The sequence below is a fragment of the Neolamprologus brichardi genome, chromosome 7, assembly GCF_056152115.1.
Source record: "Neolamprologus brichardi isolate AB-2024 chromosome 7, ASM5615211v1, whole genome shotgun sequence".
Taxonomy (NCBI): Eukaryota; Metazoa; Chordata; class Actinopteri; order Cichliformes; family Cichlidae; genus Neolamprologus; species Neolamprologus brichardi.
In genome coordinates, this window is record NC_142110.1 from 69,714,569 (window position 1) to 69,737,273 (window position 22,705).

General features: G+C 39.6%; 1 protein-coding gene across 1 annotated transcript; it reads left to right on the forward strand.

Annotated features, from left to right (window-relative positions):
* The first annotated feature begins 2,823 nt into the window (after positions 1 to 2,823).
* Positions 2,824 to 20,714, forward strand: LOC148102358 (uncharacterized). Its single transcript, XM_087842745.1, has 12 exons — positions 2,824 to 2,854; positions 11,827 to 11,962; positions 12,055 to 12,145; positions 12,257 to 12,677; positions 12,977 to 13,145; positions 13,239 to 13,456; positions 14,582 to 14,653; positions 15,010 to 15,176; positions 15,281 to 15,532; positions 15,776 to 16,811; positions 17,304 to 17,903; positions 20,467 to 20,714. Exons 1-12 carry the CDS (start codon positions 2,824 to 2,826, stop codon positions 20,712 to 20,714), a joined length of 3,441 nt encoding a protein of 1,146 aa, XP_087698871.1.
* The last annotated feature ends 1,991 nt before the right edge of the window (positions 20,715 to 22,705 follow it).

The window sequence follows — 22,705 nt, forward strand, 5'->3', positions numbered from 1 at the left end:
TGGGGTCTTTTGTTCTTTCTGTTGTTCTTCCTGTAAGAATGTCAGATATGTGCCAGTGTGTTAGATCTACATCTGTTTGATTAATACAGCTGTTGTGTGCTCACGATGAATCACCCTTTGGTCAACTTAAGAGCCTACAAGATGAATATCCTACAGAAGAACCTTGCAGGCAAAAGCTGTTTGTCTTTGTTATACAGAGATATATTCAATAATATATCAAATTTATTTGAGTAATTTATGTGCATTTTCTTACCACTAACTGAACTTTTAGGTGCACATTGGAAATTAATTGTTTCATGGACTTGGTGTATGATTAATGGTCTTGTGGATCAGCTTATTGAGTGAGTTGGCATCTGCAACCCTCAACCTGCTGCCCCAGCATGCAACAGCGAAGAGGATGGCACTGGCCACAACAGACTCATAGAAAATCCTCAGCCATCTCAGAAAATAGAAATGACTTATCCCCTCGATACTGCAGAGGTGTTTGTAACCCAATCCAATTTATTTTCAATGTGTACTTATATTTACAGTGTCACAGCAGATACACAGGATCACAGGTATCTGCTGATGACTCTGCTCAGACCACATGACAAAAGGAGTCCAGTATGGCATACATCACCCTCAATAATGCATCCAACCACGGCACCCCGCAAAGATTGACTTGGTGACACGGTTCGATATTTTTTTGATACAAAAAAAATGTTCATGCCTCTTTCATTTTTCAAAATTATATATATATATATATATATATATATATATTTGAACTCAAAAGTACAGTTTTTAAATTTAATGTTGCTGAAACAAACAAACAAAAAATCTATCTGATTGAGATAGATCTTTGGAAAAGAGAGTTTATTACACAGAAATGGCTCTTTCCTAAATAAAAGCTATACTATACCCTTCTTCTGGGCTATATTCTCAGAAGCATATTAAACATATCAGGTCCCCATAAGGAGAATCATGTGCTAACGGCTGTCTAAATGACTCGGGTAAAGTTTGTAGCATGCATGCTTGTTGTTTTTGTCTGCTTCCACTTGTCTTTGCACTAGGATGATGTCGGAGTAAAGGTGCAGTCATATTCGTTGTGTTCCTACTAGTGCTGTCAGCGTTAATCTCGTTAAAATGACATTAATGCCATAACGTGGCAAATCTCTGTTAACAAGTTACTGAGGATTGCCCCGTGATTGGGGCTGGATGTTAATGAGCCAACTGCGCTAACGCACTAGTTCCCACAAATTGAGCATTGCGTGGCACATCCGACATACTGTTTTAATTTGTCCATGATGCGTTTACCATTAGGGTCATGCTTCACATGACCAAGATAGTTCCAAACGCCAGATCTGAATGAGGGTGGGGGAAGTTCAGTTTCGGGTAGCGTTGAGGCAGTTGCCATGTTGCAACGAGTTTAGCTTCTGTCTTGCTAGCTTGCGCTGCGCTCAATGGATCTGCACTCGACAGTGCTGCCTAGGTGGAGTAGTCGAACGCAGATCCACTGAGCGCTCAACACAGACAGCATCGTCAGAAGAAAAGTTGATAAAATAAATAAAAAAATGTTGTATTGTTCAATACATATGCGTACAGAACCGAAAGCACTGTATCGAACGGTTCACACACACACACACACACACACACACACACACAAACATTTTAATTTTAATTAATTTTAATCAATAAATCGATAATCAAAACCCACCCCTACTAGCAGGCAGGGCATACATGGAACGCCATAACCAAGTGGCTGGAAAACTATACAGAAACATCTGTGCTGAATACGGCCTGGAAGTCCCAAGGTCAAATTGGGAGACTCCCACTGGGGTCGTGGAGAATGACCGAACTAAAATCTTGTGGGACCTCCAGATGTATACAGACAAAATGGTGATGGCTTACCAACCAGACATAGTGGTGATGGAATAAAAGAAGAAGACAGCTGTGGTGATAGACGTAGCATTTCCGAATGACAGCAACATCAGGAAGAAAGAAACTTGAGAAATACAGAAGTCTCAGAGAAGAGATCAAGAGGAATGGTGGGTGAAGGTAACAGTGGTCCTAGTGGTAATTGGAACACTAGGTGTGCTGACTCTCAAGCTAGGCGAGTGGCTCCAGCAGATCCCAGGAACATCATCTGAGATCTCTGTCCAGAAGTGCACAGTCCTAGGAACAGCTAAGATACTGCGCATGGCCCTCAAGCTCCCAGGCCTCTGGTAGCAGATTTGAGCTTGTAGGATAGATCTCCCTTATGGGCGAGAGGGGAATTGTGTTTTGTTTTTGTTTTGTTTTTTGCCAATTTCAAATGTGATTTATGCTAAAAAGAAATTCTAGGTTCAAAATTGAAACTTGTTTTATAACATAAGTAATAAATTCAAATGAGTGATACTTCGCACTAACAACATTCCCAAAGGAAGATATGCAAATTATGTTCGTTAAGACAATTACATTATTTACATGTAAAATTCCAAACGAGTAATCCTCCATTCCAAGTTCAGATATACGCTATTGGTAAGAAATCACATGATCAAAGCAGAGGGCATGATGGGTTGGAAGATCTGAATGCTAAGATCCCCGTAGGTTATATGCAGAGCTGTTAGTGTTTCAGTTGAAGATTGTGGAATTGCATAGAGGTAAGTTGGGATAAAATTCACTAAGTCCTTCCAACTGTAAGATCCCAATCCCTAATCTCTTTTGTAACATTTAAATACTAAAATTCCAACTATTAAATATAAATCACTAATGTTTAAAATATTTTAATTTCCCTGTTTCCCATTATTCTTATTTCGTTTTTTTTTTCTTCATTTTTTTAGGTTTCCTTTCTTAATTCCTACGTGAATGGTGAAATATTGTCACAGTCAAGAAACAAGTGAGTAACAAAATGTTTTTATTTTGTTCATACTATTATACCTTGTAGCACCACACATTAAGACCTATGTAATTGTCTGTGAGCACCCATTGAATTTATTTTAATCGTACTATCTGCATATCATTTTGAGTGAAAAATGTTTTTAGGCTTCATCTGCCTGCTAGGCAGATTATATGTGTCAAATCAAAAAGGAACATAGCCCTACAGTAAATAAGGACACATACAGAAATCAGCGCATAGAGACATTGACCCTTTAAATTCTTTAACACTAACATCTTTTTCAACAGTTCTTCTTTGCTGAAGGGCTCAATCCATTTTTTAGAAATTTGTTTAAAAATAAGTGAAATATAAATCAATTATTCATCCATCCAAATCTCTAATTCTTCCAATCCTTAAATATTATTCCCTAATTCTTCTAAATCTTTTATCCCAAGTAATAGCTATTCTAAGAATTAAAAACATATCACTAAAAGTTTAAACACCACATTTTACCACCATTCAAAGTAATTCTTTAATTATTTTGTAATTATATCATAAATTTAGAAGTATACATCTTAACCTTTAAGAATTTAAGATTAGACCAATAATGAATTGGTTTTGAACATACTGTCTGCAAATTGTTTAACAAGTCAAACATTATTTTGTAGACAGACAGATTTGTCTTTTGGACATGAAGGGGAGTTAAGCTCAACAGTGAGTACATTCATATACACATTAGTGTAACTACATATTCACTCATATATTTCTTTATCAAAAGATATACTTATTTTTTGAAAGAGACATTTTTTTTAAAATAGTTAACAACTGTCAGCAAATATACTGCCTTAAAAATTTTAATCACCTTATTTACGTTTAATATAAATACACTGAAGTTTTAAATTGTTCAGCATTGCCTGCACCTTCAGAGGATTTATGTTTACATGGATTTTAAAATAATTGTTTATAACATTTAAAAAACGTTTTAAAAATCTATTTTATAAAAGAGAGGATATTGAATTAAAACTAAAACTATGTATGAGGAGCTACCAGTATTTGTGTCACGGGACCGAGTGGTCTGTACTGAACTGGACTCAGGCGCAGAAACCCAGAGCAGAGACAGCAGATGGTGTAACAATATTTTATTAGGCTTAAGTGCTAGAAACGTAGCAAGGACAAAAACAATAAGATGTGGAGTTTGACGTGGCGTGGCCTGGGAAACGTGGCTAGGGTGAGGGAACGGGGCCTGAGATGCAGAGTGGAGCTGAGCAGGGAACAGTCACACTGAAGAGAGAACACAGTGGAGTTAGGGAGGTAGTGGAGGCAGCTCTGAAGTGGTAAGTTGTAAGCAGTGTTGGGACTAACGCGTTATTAAGTAACGCGTTACAGTAACTACGTTATTATTGTGGTAACGAGCACGGTAACTAGTTATTATGCCAAAATCAGGAACGCGTTAGTCGTTACTGGGATTTAGATAGGCTCGTTACTCGTTACTTCGTGTGGTGGCATCGTGGAGCTTCCACAGATTCTGTAACATTAGCAAGTGGTGGAGGCCAGCAGGTGGATGAGGGAAAGGGGATGCAGAAGGAAAAGAGACCCGAGGCGGCCGCCGGTCCAAGTGTGAACTGAACTTCAGGTAAGAAGTTATGACCTGCAGTCTATCTGGGTCAGATATAAACCAAGTTTAGGTGGAGTTTATTTTTGTTATTCTGACTTTTTCCGTACTGCGTACTAGCTAGCATGACGGAGTTTCTATACAGCTGGGTGGGTGCTATGAAGTTAATGATGTTGAACTTTATTTAGTTCATAAGTTATTAGAGTTGCCAACCGTCCCGTCTGGTATTCAGAGAAAATATTACGCGTTTCTTATTGAGGTGAAAAAGGAACAGTTTGTCCCGGACTTCAGCTACAATGAAAAAGACACAAAGCTGGAGTTATTCTGTGTTTGCTGCACAGCTGCCTCTAGTTTCATTCACCCCCCCCCCCCCCTCTCCCGTTTCTACTTCAATCATGAAAACTGATCAATGATCAGCTGATCGGCTCTCTTGTTTGTTTATCGCCCACTTTGTGCCAGAAAGAGGAAGCCAGTCGCGTTAAACAACAGCAGCATGTTTAAGCTTGATCAGCTGTTGTTAGATTTTATTTAATATTAATTTCTAGTATCAGCTGATGTTTGCTGGAGCCACAGCTGCAAAAAAGCTGCTGGTCATGATATCGGTTTGGTTATCTGGTGAGAGGGAAACATGTAGACGAAATCAGGAGACTTCCTTACTGAATCATCAGAGCTGAACAGGTGATGGAGAAACAGGTTTACCTTTTTGGTGACATGAAGGGAAGTTATGAACTGTTTCTGAGAGACAGATAACTCCAGGATCCTTTTCTAAGTAGCTAACAGCTGGTAACTGTGCAGGTGCGGATCTAGCAAAGTTTTGCCAGGGGGGCAGGTAGGGCTTTAACAGGGAGAGGTGGGCACAAAGAAATACTTTTCTTTCTTATTCTCATTTAAAATGTCTCGCTTTTAAAAAATAATAATCTGAATCTTACAAAGGATTGATAGATTGATGCATATATACCATCAAGACAGTGAACATCACTGTCACAACAGCGTTTGTTTTCATTCAAAGGCTTTATGATTTTTCCTATAATGGTGGGCCAGTCTCTAGTCAAAATGCCCGGGCTGATTTTTTGTCCCAGTCCAGCCCTGTATGCAGCTCATCTGCAGTCTGGTGTTAAAACATCTTCCTATTCAGAAGGCAGAATTTCCGAGTTCTGAGTACAATCAAACCACCACAACTGCAGTTTTTGTGTTGGATGTAAAAGGCGCACATGACGGTGTGACGTAGGCTAGAATCATGGCAGCAGTCAATGACGGTCCAGGCGTGGGATTTCTCTCGTGGAAATAGGCACATTATCTTTTCCTTTCTATTGGTAGGTGGCACAGTGCACTTGTGGCAAGTAAGCAAGCTAGAAGACTGGCAAAGTTGTGGAAGCAACACATTAACAAGAGAATTCTGAGTAAAACCAAAGTTACTTTCCCTAGTAACTAGTTACTTTGAAAGTAACGAGTAACTTGAAGTAACTGAGTTACTTTTGATAGAAGTAACTAGTAATGTGACTAAGTTACTATTTTAAAGTAACTTACCCAACACTGGTTGTAAGTATAGCAATTCTTAGTTGCAGTAGGGGACACAGAGTGTTGAGAGGGGAGTGACGAGAATCCAGGGGAGCTTAGTGGCGTTGCAAGGCTGACCCGAGATCTGGGGTCTTCAGATGGAGTGTGATGGCAGGAGGGCAGGCAGGTGAGGCACAGAGTGATTTTCCAAGTGATTGCTTGGTATCATGAGTCTGGAGGTAGAGCGTGAGCCAAGGTGAATCCAGCAACTGCAGCACAAGAAAGTCTTGTTAACAAGATAATCACAGAGAGAACTTGAAGCATAAGGGCCTGTTACCAACATGGGTTGATGACGAACTGGCAGTGAATGAACATCAATGTGTGGCTTAAATCCCTCTGGCTTGATTGCCTGCAATTGGCTCCAGATGTGCGGGAGCTGGAGGAGGTGGCCCTGTCCAGGGGCGGATCCCAGGTAGGTTCAGGAGGCTTACAAAAATTCCAGCCACCCACCGCAGACCATGACAATTTGCTACACTACCAGCAAGGGAATTTTCTTTAGAATACGCATTCCTGACAGAAACACACCTAAATAAATGAATTAATCTCACCCCAACCATTCGTGGCAAATGGCCGTCCCTCCCCCGTCCTGCCAGATGTTTTGTCCTTTTAAAAGAAGATTTTCCTTTCTCACTTCTCACAATTGCTCCAAGACAGTAGGAACAGTTACTGACCAAACTAAATTAAATAAATACAATATACTATACGGTTACTAAATATAACAGAATAGCTCTAATAGGTATAAATAGTTGTAATAATAAAAACCCCAATATACTGCACAAATTAAATATATATAGTTGACATTGAGGTAATGTAAAGGTGTAAAATTTCCCTTTCTGTGTAGAGCATGTGCAGATAATAAGGCTGTATAACTATGGCAGTGTGTACAGGGCTTTAGTTGGGGAAGTTGCACAGAGATATCGAAAGGCAGGAATTATTTCTTGTGTCATTCAGTGGTGCATTTGTCAGCCTTTCACTGAGCGTACTCCTGTGACCAGCACGTCATGGAGTGGCTGGCATTGTCCAGCATTGTGCTTGTTTCGGACACCATGTGCCTTACCCAGACCAGCCTGAGGGACTCCGACTCCATCCTCACAACATTACTGGCCTTGTGAACCAGTTTATTGAGCCAGTTGGCATTTGCAACTCTCAACCTGCTGCCCCAGCATGCAACAGCAAAGAGGATGGTACTGGCCACAACAAACTCATCAACAAAATCCTCAGCCACCTCAAAAAATTACTTGGGCCCTCTAGAGTGCAGTAGTGTTTTCTACCCAATCCATGTTTTTTTCAATGTGTACTTATATTTACAGTGCTCCACCCTTTGGATAGAAACAGGGATCACAAGTTTCCTGGTCTTCAGTCAATTCTTTGGTCTTTCTTACATTGAACAGCAGAATCATCTGCAGGTATGTCTTTTCCGGGCCGGTGCACAATCTCTATGTCGTATCTCTGCAGCTGTAACAGCATGCGCTGCAGACGAGCAGGGGCTACAGAGATTGGCTTCTTCAGTATGTGCTCCAATGGCTTGTGGTCCGACTCGACGATGACTCTTCTGCCATATATGTAGGTGTGGAAACGCTTCTTTTTCGATCTGTGCATAGTTAACCACTGTTGGGGTCAGTGTCTTTGAAGAATATGCTATTGGGTGTCCGTCCTGCATCAACACAGCTCCCAAACCATACTTGGATGCATCTACCTGTAGGCGTAGCTCCTTGGTCATGTCGTAGTATGCCAGTATGGGGCCTGCTTCTCTGGTTATGAGATCCTTCATTTGCTGGAAGACTCTGTTGTGATTCTGATCCCAGACGAACTCCAAGTCTTGCTTGAGCAGCTGACGCAGCGGTACTTCTGATAGTCGTGGTGCGAATCTGGACAGGTAGTTTGCCATTCCAAGAATTGTCTCGAGCTCATTCTTATTGAATTGGGCGATCGTGGCTCAAGAGTTGGCAGTTCGTCTTGTAATCGGAAGGTTGCCGGTTCGAGCCCTGGCTCGGACAGTCTCAGTCGTTGTGTCCTTGGACAAGACACTTCACCTACTGCCTACTGGTGTTGGCCAGAGGGGCCGATGGCGCGATATGGCAGCCTCGCCTCTGTCAGTCTGCCCCAGGGCAGCTGTGGCTACAACTGTAGCTGCCTCCACCAGTGTGTGAATGTGAGAGTGAATGAATAGTGGAATTGTAAAGCGCTTTGAGGGGTCCCAAAAAGCGCTATATAAATGCAATCCATTATTATTATTATTATTATTCTCAGGAGGCGGCATGTCCTTGATGGCCTGTAGTTTCTTTGGGTCTGGCTGGATGCCCTCCCGGGTGAGTTTGTGTCCAAAGTAACTCACTTCTGTGGCACCTATGACACATTTCTCTGGATTGAGACCAGTGTTGGGAAGGTTACTTTTAAAATGTATTCCACTACAGATTACAGAATACATGCCCCAAAATGTATTCTGTAACGAATTCCGTTACATTACTCAATGAGAGTAACGTATTCTGAATACTTTGGATTACTTAATATATTATCATGCTGTTTACAACTACATGAATGTACTATTGCTGTGATTTATTACTGTTACTGAAGGTTCGCGGCTCCGAACCGTAGTAAAGGGACCTCTGGCTAATACGGCGGGTTCTGTGTCGGGCTCGTAGCTGAAAACTAGCTTTACTTTGTTGTCTGGGTCAAGTTTGCTAGCGAGACACAGAGAGAGGCGTTGAAAGGCTGCTCCAACAGAACTTATTGTTTTTGGAGGAAAACACGAACACGGTGTACAGTCGAGTCTTAATAGCTTACTTACAACTAGAGATGGCACGATACCACTTTTTTATGTCCGATACCGATACCGATATCATAAATTTGGATATCTGCCGATACCGATATGAATCCGATATAGTGTGTTTTTTAATCAACAAAAATGTTTTTTTAATATCTTGCTGCTTTTTGTATAAGTTCATACTCAAGTTAAAAAACAACAACAACACTTAAGCGATTCTGTTATACCTGTATGTTTAAAAAAAACCCAAAAAACCCCACACTGCACCCAAACTATTTCATAGCTCAGCAACACTGATCAATCTAATAAAGTTAAACCTGCACCATCCTTCCTATTCTGGTATTTTAAAGAGTACTTAGCAGAAATATTAAGCAACCTAACTAATAGGGTTGCAAACTCCCAGCAAAAGAAAATAGGGAACCACCCTCTTCCTCATGATGCTTAATCAATGTAATCAACTTTAATTTGATGCAGGGTGAAAAAAATTCACAGAAATAAATTATTTTTCAAGAATAATTAAATAGATTCAACATCTTTCTTCAACAGAATTGCAGAATTCACAGATGGTACTTTCCCAAAGGAAAAAGTACTACAGCTTACTAGGGTATATTAGACTTAACAGTTATTATATACAGTAATGGACTTCTATACATTTTACATCAGATTAAAACTTTGGGTGTAAGATTCATATAATTATTAAATAATTAAAAGCTAGATATTTTAAATGAGAATAAGAAAGAAAAGTATGTCTTTGTGCCCCTTTTCCCTGTTCATGCCCTATCGGCCCCCCTGGCTAAACTTTGCTAGATCCGCCCCTGCACAGTTACCAGCCGTCAGCTACGTAGAAAAAGATCCTGGTCTAGAAAGGAATATTAAAACAATTCTAACAACAGCTTATCAAGCTTAATGGTGCTGCTGTTGTTCAGCCGCTGGTTTCCTCTTTCTGGTGCAAAGTGGGCCAAAAACAAAGAAGAGAATTCTCCGGGGAATATGCCCTTGAACACATCAGCAAACTCCTCCATGACACTTGTGGTCTGTACTGACATGACCAGCTTGACTAGGTTTAGATCCAGGCATGGTCTCAACCAAGGGACAATCAGCACGGAGTGCAAACATTATGAACAATACAACAATTATGACCAGTGTTGTGGGTAAGTCTAAATAAAGTAGATAAAATGATATACTTACTTATACAGAGTCTTGGTAGTCCTACTGACACCCAAAGTATCAGAGTCAAAGTCAACTACAAATTAATCATATACATACATACGCTATCCAGCTGCTAACAAAACCCTAATCATGGCAGCACAGGCACAAGCTCTGAGACACGATCCATAGAGGCTGGGGTCTATCACACCAGACAAAACCCCATGTGAAGTCTGTGTAAAGATGCCCCTGAGACAATCCAGCACATAACAGCAGGGTGCAAGATGCTAGCAAGTAGGGCATACATGGAATACCATAACCAAGTGGCTGGAATAGTACACAGAAACATCTGTGCCAATATGCCCTGGAAGTCAAAATGGGAGACGCACACTAGGGTCGTGGAGAATGACCGAACTAAAATCTTGTGGGACTTCTAGATGCAGACAGAAAAAATGTTGATGGATAACCGACTGGACTACTACTGTTTTCTTTCTTCTGTGGAAATCCCAGAAGAAGATGGCTGTAGTGTTAGACGTAGCATTTCCGAATGACAGCAACATCAGGAAGAAGGAACACAAGAAGCTTGAGAAATACAGAGGGCACAGTCCTAGGAACAGCTAAGATACTTTTGTATCTCAATCATCTTTTGTATGTATTATTTTAGGGTCTATCTTACAATATAAAGCACCTTGAGGTGACCGTTGTTGTGATTTGGCACGATATAAATAAAATTGACCTGAAATGAATTGAATACTGCACAGGGCCCTCAAGCTCCCGGGCATCTTATAGCAGACCTGAGCTTGAAGGACAGACCGACTCACCCTTACGAGTGAGAGGGGAATTGTTGTTTTTTGGGTGTTTTTTTTTGCCAAATTACAAATGCAATATATGCTAAAAAGGAATTCTAGGTTCAAAATTGAACCTCATTTTATAATATAAGAAATACATTTAAACGAGTGATAATTCGCACTAACAACATCCCCAAAGGAATATATGCAAATTATGTTAGTTAAGTTACATGTAAAATTCCAAACGGGTAATCCTCCATTCCAAGTTCAGATATACACTATTGGTAAGAAATCACATGATCAAAGCAGAGGGCATGATGGGTTGGAAGATCTGAATGCTAAGATCCCCGTAGGTTATATGCAGAGCTGTTAGTGTTTCAGTTGAAGATTGTGGAATTGCATAGAGGTAAGTTGGGATAAAAGTCACTAAGTCCTTCCAACTGTAAGATCCCAATCCCTAATCTCTTTTGTGACATTTAAATACTAAAATTCCAACTATTAAATATAAATCACTAATGTTTAAAAGATTTTAATTTCCCTGTTTCCCATTATTCTTATTTCGTTTTTCTATATTTCCATCCTAATTCCTATGCGAATGGTGAAATATTGTCACAGTCAAGAAAGAAGTGAGTAATAAAATGTTTTTATTTTGTTCATACTTTTATACCTTGTAGCACCACACATTAAGACCTATGAAATTGTCTGTTAGCACCCATTGAATTTATTTTAATCGTACTATCTGCGTATCATTTTTTAGACTTCATCTGCCTGCTAGGCAGATTATTTTTGTCAAATAAAAAAGGAACATAGCCCTACAGTAAATAAGTACACATACAGAAATCAGCACATAGAGACATTGACCCTTGAAATTCTTTAACAACACATATCTGCGATGCTTCCAAATCTTAAAAAACCGTCCATTTAAAAGGGAGTTCTTCCTTCCCACTGCCATCAAAATGCCACCAAACTCCTGATTCCAATTCAAAGTGGTAGGCTTTTTATATATATCAAGGTTTACTTATATTTCTCTTCTTATTTTTCAAGTATTGGGACGTATACTCCTAAATTTGAAGACTTGTGGGCAAAAAATTAATTAGGCTGTTCTGATATGTATTCTTCTCTACAGGAAAAATGCCACGTCAGATGACAGAATGCCCAATATGCTCTGTTCCATATGTTGCAGTTGGGCAGCATTTAAAAAAATACCACCATGTTGTAAACAAAGAAGAATTTCATTTACTGCTAAATTACTGCTCTACAGTGTAAGTCACTGTCATACAGTATATGACAAAAAATTGCAACAATTTAAAGTGGTAGTTGTAGTTACATTTGTCAAAATGGGTGTGATATGCAGTTACAGGGGCAGGCTGGACTGTCCAGTATGTAAAGCTAAAAGCCGTATAAGACTGGACAAGCACTTGGAAAATGTCCACTGTGAGATTGAGGTTAGTGTTTTGTATAGCTTACATTTTATTTTTAAATTAGAATGCATTCTTATGTGACATGTTTCACTAACTTTCTCAAACATTGCTGTTCTATTGTTTATACCCTTTCAGAAATCAGATCAGAAGAAAGTAATGAGGACAGCGAAACGACTGGCTAATCTGAAAGCCCTCAAAGCTCTCAGACGTTCAAATCCACAGCCTCCAATGGTGACCTCACTGGACATAGAGCAGCTGACTGAAAGCAGTGATCAAGAGGAGCGAAGTGATAGCAGTGATAGCAGTGAAGAATCTGCAGAGATTAGAGAAGAAAGCTCAGTCCATTCCCCTGTCAATCAGTCAGATGATGCTCAAGTCCAACATCAGACTTGCAAAAACTGCAAAGAACTGCATTTGAAACTACAACAACTGAAAAGTAAACTGAAAAGACTGAAATCCACTAAGGATAAACTGGGCCTCAAACCCCTCAACCCCCCAAAGCGCCAGAAATTTGAAAGACATAAACCTGACCCAACAGCCCGGCTTCCTAAATTTGGTATGAATTATTTAGCAAAAGTGTTTTTTGTTGTGTAGTGTAATGTGAATTTGGATAACTGGTTGTTCTGTTTATTATTGTAGGCTCTATCTTAAAGTATAAAGTGCCTTGAGGCAAATGTTGTTGTGACTTGAATGGAGTTTAATTGAATTCTATCGAGGAAGTTAAATCCTGCTGATTAGCAATATCTTGCTAATATCATTGTCAACCAATTCAATTAGAAGAATGTTTTCTGTACATCATCAGTTTGTCATGACACTTCTAATTGCTATGTTGTTACTACACTTTATTTTAAACAGAGAAAGTCCTGAATGCTTGGTTTCAGCACATTTGTGGAACAAGTAAAAAGGATGTTGAAAATGCCAAACAACGGGTCCATCATGTCCGTGCCTGGGCATATTTCATGTCTCACAATCAAGTCCCTGCAATGACGTTTGCATTTATGGACAACAGAGAAAGACTGACTGAGTACATTTTTACAAATATCTGTGATATTTTAGTCCAGTAATCTCAATAATACTAAAGTGATTACTGATTTGTGTTTGTTTGTGCCTTTTTTAGATGGACAACTTATCTGAATAAACATGCCGTGACAACCAAAAGGATTCGGATTGGAAATGTGAGGGCGTTCTTGAAATTTCTGATTGATGCACAACTGCCAGAGGTCAGAGCCTCCCGTAAGGATTTAAAGGGGACTTTATTTGCACTTCAGTTGGAGATGAAGAAGAGCAGAAGGGAGTTACAAACCCACAGGCAAGACATCCGGATCAAAAAATCACGTAAGATCCAACTTTACTACTTATTCATCACTGTCGTTACCTAGCATGTGTAATAAATACATCTGTATATAAATGTCATAATGTCATTACTGTGATTTAGTGAGGAAGGAGGACTCAAAATGTTATAATCTAAAGTATAAATTGTATACAAGTATATATTTTCTCTGCTGTATATACACAGTGGCATGCAAAAGTTTGTGCAGCCCTGATAATTTTCATGGTTTTTCTTTATGAATCATTGGTTGCTCGGATCAGCAATTTCACTTCAACATATCATATAGCGGACAAACACAATGATATTTCAGAAGTACCACTGTATACAATGTACAAAATAGAAAGTAAACAGAAACTAGGAAATGCAGAGTTGTTAGGCTTCATTTTCTAGTTTCTGTTTACTTTCTTTTTATCTACTTTCTACATGGGAAAACAGTCTGTCACCACAAGGAAACAGAGGCACACCATGGATACTTATTTGTATACAAAGGTCAGGAGGAAGGAAAGAAAGCAGGGGGAACCTACCACAGATGTAGACAACAAAATTGTCTACATCTGTGGTAGGTTGAAAGTGAGGGGTAAAAGTTAAACTAAACAAAAGAAAAATGTCACCAAAAACAGGAGACGTGACCAGCAACTAACCAGTGGGAACACATAACGAAACATACAAATGCAGAAAGAAAAAACATAAAATATCTAAACAATAAGCAAACTAGTAATCAAATTAAAGATACCTAATGATAAAATGAACTATACAGTCAAAAAACACAAAGACTAAAATGGTCAAGGAAATGAGACTATCAAAATTTAGGATATTGATATTTCCTTTTTTAACATGAATGTGTTATATTCAGTACTAAGCTTTGTAAACATGGAAAGTTTAGGAAGTAGGATAAATAAATTGAAAGGGTTAGTATTCTGGATTGGAAAGTAAGATTTAAGTTCAAAATGGCAATCCAATTCATTTTCATATACTGTAAGCACTGATTGCCAGTTCTTCTTTCTTACAAAATAATTTTTTGAAAAAAATTAGGTCTAAACTACAACCTGTTTTATATTTACATCATTGCGTGCAGCATGAATGAGCATGACTGGAGATGCAGGAACATAAAAACATTCTGTGTCTTTTAGAAATGCTTGTAGATCCTGTCCACATCACTGATTTTCTCAAGAAGGCCACCACACACATCCCTGAAGCACTTGGTAAGTGTTTAGTTCATTTCTCCATAAGGACAACTCTAATAACCCCAATAATATCTCTGTTAATGAGAATTCTTTTATAATATTTACTTACCAGCTGTAATCTGTATGTATATATAGTTCAGAATCTCAGATTTACAGAAATATATGACAGAACTTTTTGCTTTCAATTATAACAGACTGCTCATTTATAATCACTTGTTGGACTTTTGATTTTTGTTCAAATATATAATACATATACAAACAGTAGCATTTGTGATGTTTATATAGGATTATATTAGGGGGAGTATATAGCAATATAAGGGATATGCTCAACTATCCCTTGTGTCTTACCGTGCAACCTCTATGTTACTCAATAGTCGAGCTTGAGAAAAATCCCACAACTGAGAACCTAGACTGGTTCTATGGTCTTCTGGCTGGATTTGTCATCTGCACAACTGGGCACAGAAGAGCCGTCATATCAAATATGACAGTTGAGGAAGTTGGCACTGCTGAAGCGGATGGTGATGGCCGGCGGATAATCAGAGTAAAGTCATTAAGAAATTATTTCTCTCCCTGATTAAAGATGTTTTCTTACCAGCGACATCAATGACTGTGTGCAATGTAATTTAGTTGCTGATTCTTTTACAGGTAAAAGAGCACAAGACCAAAGAAACATTTGGCCATGCACTTGTTCCCCTAACGAAAGACGAATACATATGGTTTCACCGCTTTGTGTACCACCGCCACAGATACCCTGGTGTATCATCACAATTGATTTTTGCCAACACCAATGGAGGGCCTTATTCTAAGATGCTGACATCATTTCAAGATGCATGGAGGAAGTTTGGTATCCCAGGAAAACCAACCTTCTCTATGATTAGGAGCAGCATCAGCACTTTTGTGAGTAGTTTCCACTTTATGGTGATTCAGTGTTTTTACCTTCCTATCCTCTTAGAGGGATGCTATAAAACAGTCACCCTTCCTGGTTCTACTCCCAGTGTTTTAATGTTGAAAGGACATTTCTTTTTCTTTATATTGTCTTCTGTTGTACTTCTTTTTGTGGTTCTGTCCTTAGCTCTGCAAATCTTGAAAATGTCAAATGTTAGTGCAATTAATAACATTATTTAATGTTTACATTTGTAGAGTGGGAGATTCTTGGGAACCCAAAGCAAGGTACAAGTCCACCGGATGATGTGCCATTCTGATGCAACTGCAGCAAGGTTTTATGAGGCAGATTTAAACTTTGACGAAGCCTTCAAGTGCCGCAACAATGCTGCAAAGGCACTTGCTGTGAACAATAGAACCAGAGACTCTGAGGAATCTACAACCTCAGAAGACAATGAAGGTGTGTTGCAGAGAAGATATGCTGGACCGAAGAAAAGAAAGTCTAGTCAAAATGCCACAAGAGAAGAAATTGTGAAAAAGAAGACCAAACAGCACGCAAACACCATTGACACAGACAGCAGCAAAGATGAAAGTAACAATGAAGTCAGGAAAATCATTGACCCGGCAGCAGGAAACACATCTGGAAAACACCCACATAAACAGAGTGGCAGGGCAAGAGCAAAAGTGAGGGTACAAGAAGACACAACAGGTGATGAAGATATGTCAGAGATGGTGACTACAGAGAGTAGTGAAGGTGAAGATTATGATGATAACTGTGAACACATTGACCTTACAGCAGCAGGTACATTGGGAACCACCAAAGGTAAAGATAATGCTAAAGGAAAAGGAAAAGCCACAAAGGACACAGGACATTTCTATAGTCGTACTCAATTTCTTAAAAACAAGTTTAAATGTTGGGAATCTCCTAAAATTATCTTAGAAAGAATTGCAATCCAAACACAAATACAAAAAGTTGTTAGACCAAAGGAAACAACTGAGGGTGTGAACCAAACACAGACAGAGACAATAGATGAAGACAATGAAGCCTTGAGGCCAGAAAGTTTGAGTGAAAATGAAAGCAGTATGCAAACAGTGACTACAGATAATGAAGAAGACAAAGCTGAAGATGAAAATGGTCCCTTGTTGAACACAACTGACATAGACCAAGAAGTTTCCAGTGGACTAGTGAGAAAAACTACAAAAAAAATAAAAGGAATGAGCACAGAGGACATAGGCAGAGATAAACATGGACCACAGACAAAGACGACAACCGAGGGAAAATGCAATTTGAGATCAGAAGGAACAACAGAGGAAGGAATGACAACACAGACAGAGACTACAGAAAAACAGAAAGGATTGAGCACAAATGACATAGCTGAAGATGAAAATGGGCAACACACAGTGACTACAGATAAAGACAAAGCACTCAGCACAGAGGACACAGACATAAAGGAACAGGGACCACAGATGGAGACCATGGGTAAAGAAAAAAATGATTTGAGATCAGAAGGAACAACAGAGGAAGGAATGAGAACACAGATAGAAACTACAGACAAAGACAAAGCACTAAGAACAGAGGACAAAGACATAAAGGAACAGGGACCACAGATGGAGACCATGGGTAAAGAAAAAAATAATTTGAGATCAGAAGGAACAACAGAGGAAGGAATGAGAACACAGATAGAAACTACAGACAAAGACAAAGCACTAAGAACAGAGGACAAAGACATAAAGGAACAGGGACCACAGATGGAGACCATGGGTAAAGAAAAAAATGATTTGAGAGCAGAAGGAACAACTGAAAACAAAGACACAGTTAGAGTAAAAGAAGATGGCCCTGGGACTAGCTATGAGTCTCCAGTGGCACACCCAAAAAAGAGGAAAAGGTCTCTAATGAAGAAAAGCTCTTTGGCGAAGTGTGATGAAAGCAAAGAAACAAAGCAAAAGGGCAACAAGCAAGAAAGAAAAAGACCAAAGAGCCTGACTGCAAGACAGTTGTTAAGTCCAAAGATGCTCAGAAGTCACAAGACTAAAGAGGCACCTAAAGATACCAACAAAAGACAAAAAGTCATACAAAGACTCAGAGAAGTTACAAGAAAAAATAAGAAAAAGAACAAAGGATTGAGCACAAATGACATAGCTGAAGATGAAAATGGGCAACACACAGCGACTACAGATAAAGACAAAGCACTCAGCACAGAGGACACAGACATAAAGGAACAGGGACCACAGATGGAGACCATGGGTAAAGAAAAAAACGATTTGAGATCAGGAGATACAACAGAGGAAGGAATGAGAACACAGACAGAGAATACAGATAAAGACAAAGCACTCAGCACAGTGGACAAAGACATAAAGGAACAGGGACCACAGATGGAGACCATGGGTAAAGAAAAAAATGATTTGAGATCAGAAGGAACAACAGAGGAAGGAATGAGAACACAGATAGAAACTACAGACAAAGACAAAGCACTGAGAACAGAGGACAAAGACATAAAGGAACAGGGACCACAGATGGAGACCATGGGTAAAGAAAAAAATGATTTGAGATCAGAAGGAACAACAGAGGAAGGAATGAGAACACAGATAGAAACTACAGACAAAGACAAAGCACTAAGAACAGAGGACAAAGACATAAAGGAACAGGGACCACAGATGGAGACCATGGGTAAAGAAAAAAATGATTTGAGAGCAGAAGGAACAACTGAAAACAAAGACACAGTTAGAGTAAAAGAAGATGGCCCTGGGACTAGCTATGAGTCTCCAGTGGCACACCCAAAAAAGAGGAAAAGGTCTCTAATGAAGAAAAGCTCTTTGGCGAAGTGTGATGAAAGCAAAGAAACAAAGCAAAAGGGCAACAAGCAAGAAAGAAAAAGACCAAAGAGCCTGACTGCAAGACAGTTGTTAAGTCCAAAGATGCTCAGAAGTCACAAGACTAAAGAGGCACCTAAAGATACACACAAAAGACAAAAAGTCATACAAAGACTCAGGGAAGTTACAAGAAAAAATAAGGAAAAGAACAAAGGATTGAGCACAATTGACATAGCTGAAGATGAAAATGGGCAACATACAGCGACTACAGATAAAGACAAAGCACTCAGCACAGAGGACACAGACATAAAGGAACAGGGACCACAGATGGAGACCATGGGTAAAGAAAAAAACGATTTGAGATCAGAAGATACAACAGAGGAAGGAATGAGAACACAATGACAACACAAGGAGGTCATGTCCAGAGTGAGAATGTGAATGTTAGATCCTGTTGATCTCAGAGTTCTTTGGTTTCAATTTTTGAATTATACTAAATTTTCAAGACCTTTGTGATCATGTGAGTTTTTTTGTTACTGATTTTACACAGTTGCTCTGTTTTTTTTTGTTTTTGTTCTTACATTTTACTCACTTTGATCATGCAAGTTTTTTTGTTAAGTTTAAGTATTGTTTTTATTTTTTTACTTCTAAAATAATAGTTGTTTAAAAAAAGACAAATATTGACATACATACGTTGTTTATAACAAATGCCAAATGGAGAAAAATAAAATCAATAAAGATTTTTCTGTTCAATTTGAAAATGATGTGTCTTTGTTCTACAATCATTAGTCATGGATTTCATTTCCAAGCTGTAATTCCAAATAACTCACATTTTATATAGGCATGATATGCAGATGTCATTAATAACATTAGCTGAATTAACACAAATAAAAGTCCTCACAAATTATACCTGATTACAATTAACAACATTGTGATGTGTTCAATGGTAAGCCCAATTACAGTTTCTTCTATCTAAATAACTAATTATTCAGTTTTTTTCAATCCAGTTTTGGCAATGGAATGTCTAATATTTTCATTTTTTTTCCCCCATCCCATTTCCTAAATCAACCCATAGAAAAGAAATCTTAATCAATTATTGAAAGATATTAAGGTAATTTTTTTTTACTTTTTTCTGTATGCAGTGTGTTTTTAGAAATTGATCCCCCCCCCCCCCCAAAAAAAAAACAAAAAACAAAAAAACAAAACAAAACAAAACAAAAACAACAGAAAAAGAACATCGACCATAGCAGGTGTGTTTTATTGTTTATTCTTTATGCGTTTGACTTCTCAGATTTATTGGTTTTAACTGATGCTGTAGATATTAAAAATTATTTGTGCTCCAATTAGTGGAAATGCAAATGTGAAGTGTTGTTCACAATAAATCTGTGAAGGTTCTCAGTAATTCAGGTCATCCTAGTTTAGGTCATCGTAGACCCCCTGGGGGTCACTCCTTTAGGACTTAAATCTGGGATTCTCCACCATTTCAAGACTCAAGAAGTTTATTGTCATTTCGTATGGTGTTACCCAGCCTGAAACGAAATACTGTTTCTCACCAGCCTCTACAGTGCAATAAGCAATAAGTTTGACCTTAGAACTGAAGAAGCTTCTTGGTAGAGAGGTGAAACATCAGCAAGCAACTTAATGAAATCCAGGCGCTTTTCCTTCCAAGCTCCTTAGAAAGCTCACAATGAAGCACCCTTTGGTCAACTCCAGAGCCAACAAGCTGAACATCCTGTAGAAGAACATTGTAGGTAAGAGCAGTTTCTCTTCTTAATACACTGATACTTTACACATTATAATAAATCCAATCATGTTTACATTTTATTCGTAGAAATGGATAACTTTCAGGTGCAGACGTGGATGTTTGGACAAATTGTTCATATAGATAATCCTCATTGCTGTTTTTGCGATCATTGCACTCTACGTGATTATTTTGCTCCTGCTGTATTTCAACAACTTCTCACGGCTAGCGGAGTGAGCTGTGTAGAGGAATAACTGAGGACCCAAAAGGCGAAAACAGAAAGTCCATGAGAAACGCAGGAGCTCAGGGAACAGTTCACTGATGGTTCAAGGGTTGACCCGTAGGCCATGAGCACAATAGTCCAAAAAGGTTCAGCTCAGGATGCCCACTGTGTGAAAAGCTGGTCCGGAGGCCGGCCGTGCAGAAGGCAACGGCAGTAACGACCTCGTTTCAGGAGTTGCCCTCAACAGCAATGAAATCCAGCCAGAGGCCATGTTGAGGTGCTTGACATGGATCAAACAGCAGAGTAGCAACCACAGGACCAGAAGAGGCTGGATTGGAAGACAGTGTCGCAACCACTGGACCAGACAAGGCTGGACCAGACGAGGTGGCGTAGCAGGCGAGGGCGATGGCTGGAGTGGTTCCTGAGACCTTCCAGCGGATGCAGAAGACAGCTGAGGTTATCCCTCGGACTCTCCAGCGGAGGCAGATGACTGGATGGGACCCTCCAGCGGAGACAGACGCAGACCCAGTAAGTACAGGGACCTAAGGCAGACAAAGAGAGGAACCAGCAGTTGCAGGGACCTCTGGCAGATACAGAGCAGAACCAGCTGGTGCAGGGACCTCTGGCAAGCACAGAACAGAACCGGTAGCCTCTGGTATTGCTTACGCTGACTGGAGCTGAGCAGCAAATTGGTTTGGCTCAGGTAGCAACAGCGGGATGGAGTCCTCAGGGAGCTGAAAGTGTTCACCAACAAACCCAGCAGAGGACGGTGGAAGGTGAAGTAGGACGGTGGAAGGTGAAGTAGTTGGTGCTGGTGTCTTAACCTCCAGGGGTCCAGAGTCGGCTGGTGGTTGGCACTCAGCCTCTGGGGAGGCCCTGGAGGGAGTTACTGTCTCTAACATGGCCAGCTTTGGAGAACCATTAAATGTTTTTATGAAGTGTTTTCCCTGCTTAAGATGAGTAGTTGAAGATGACGGCTGAACCAATGAGTGGCTGAGCTAAAGGCGACTGAGCACGTAACTGAGCTAGGGGCGACTGAGTGATGGACTGAACAGGAAGTTGAACTAAAGGCTTAGCTGCAGACTGGACTGATGACAAAAGACATGGCTGAGGTGCAGGCCCTGCTAATGGCTGAGCTAGCGGCAATACAGGAAACTTGGCTAGCAGCAACACAGGAGACTGAACTAAGGGCAACTGAGCTGAGCGTGACTGAACTGAGGGTGACTAAACAGGAGACTGAGCTAATGACTGAAGTAATTGTTGAGGTGAAAATGGAGCTGGTGGTAGAGTTGATGACCAAACTGCTGGCCGGGCAGCTAACAGAGCTTCAGGCCGGGCCAGGCTGCACATCCTCCACCAAGCTGACCAGGTGAGCGGTGAACGGGGTGAAAGCAAATGTTGTGGAGGATGTCCAGTCCGAGGGATGGCAAACGGGAGGGAGGCATAGCTGATCCTAATAAACGGGGAAGCAAAACTCAAAAATTTGACATAGGACACAGACTTTCAAAGTAAAAAAGGAAACATAACAGACATGGACTTGACTAGGGGATAAAGCTGACAAGTGGGACAAAAACTAGGGCTGGGTATCATCTATTTGATTCTGATTCACAATGTCCAAATCGATCAATTCGATTTAAATTTTTGCCTCAGACAGTCAGAAATATTAAAATTCTGATCACGTATCAGTACATTTCCATATTTTTATATCTATAAAAGAAAGCTGACACTTGCAAGACTTTATCAAAGGTGTAAGCATCACAGCAGATGCCTTTGTGTTAAAGTCACTGAGAATAAAACATAGAAAAACATGAAGGCGATTTTCCTGGCCTGGGATTTTATAGCAGATGACCTTAAAATATTCTGCAGTAGATCACAAATGAAAGAAAACAATTAATCAACATATAAACATGATGCTGCTGAAGTGAAATAGAGCAAAGTTACAGAGGTGTTATTAGAGACAAAACCAAGCATTTTGCAATTTTGCACAATTTTAAAAAGTTTAAATTTGTTCAGTAGCTGATTGAACAGCAGAAATTAGGCTCTCTTTTCGGAAGTAAGTAAAAGGGAAAGAAAAACAGCTTCTGACAGCGTTGTAAACAATGGCAAGCAAGTTAATAATGCAGAAAACTGAGATTTTTCGACGGGAAACTGTTTTTGAAGTACACACACAGAGAGAGAGAGAGAGAGAGAGAGAGATAGCTCTGCATGAAGTGTGATTTTTATTGTGGTGAAAGCAAAGCAGCAAAAATAAGATGAAATTTATGATGATGTTTATGTGAAGTGAAATTTGAAGCTTAGTTTGGATCTTCTTTTGCTGCTGGTTCAGTCAATATTGTTTGGAGAGATGCAACCTGCAGCTTCAGAATCTATCACAAAAAGGGCGTAAACACAAAGCGCTGACCCACTGAAACATCAG

Excerpts from the sequence above, each read along its gene's own strand:
- LOC148102358 (XM_087842745.1), top strand. The coding sequence starts at position 2,824 with ATGGTGAAATATTGTCACAGTCAAGAAACAA. Across the intron at positions 2,855-11,826 it reads TTGTCACAGTCAAGAAACAA|GAAAAATGCCACGTCAGATG; the intron begins GTGAGTAACAAA and ends TCTTCTCTACAG. Across the intron at positions 13,457-14,581 it reads CATCCGGATCAAAAAATCAC|AAATGCTTGTAGATCCTGTC; the intron begins GTAAGATCCAAC and ends TGTGTCTTTTAG.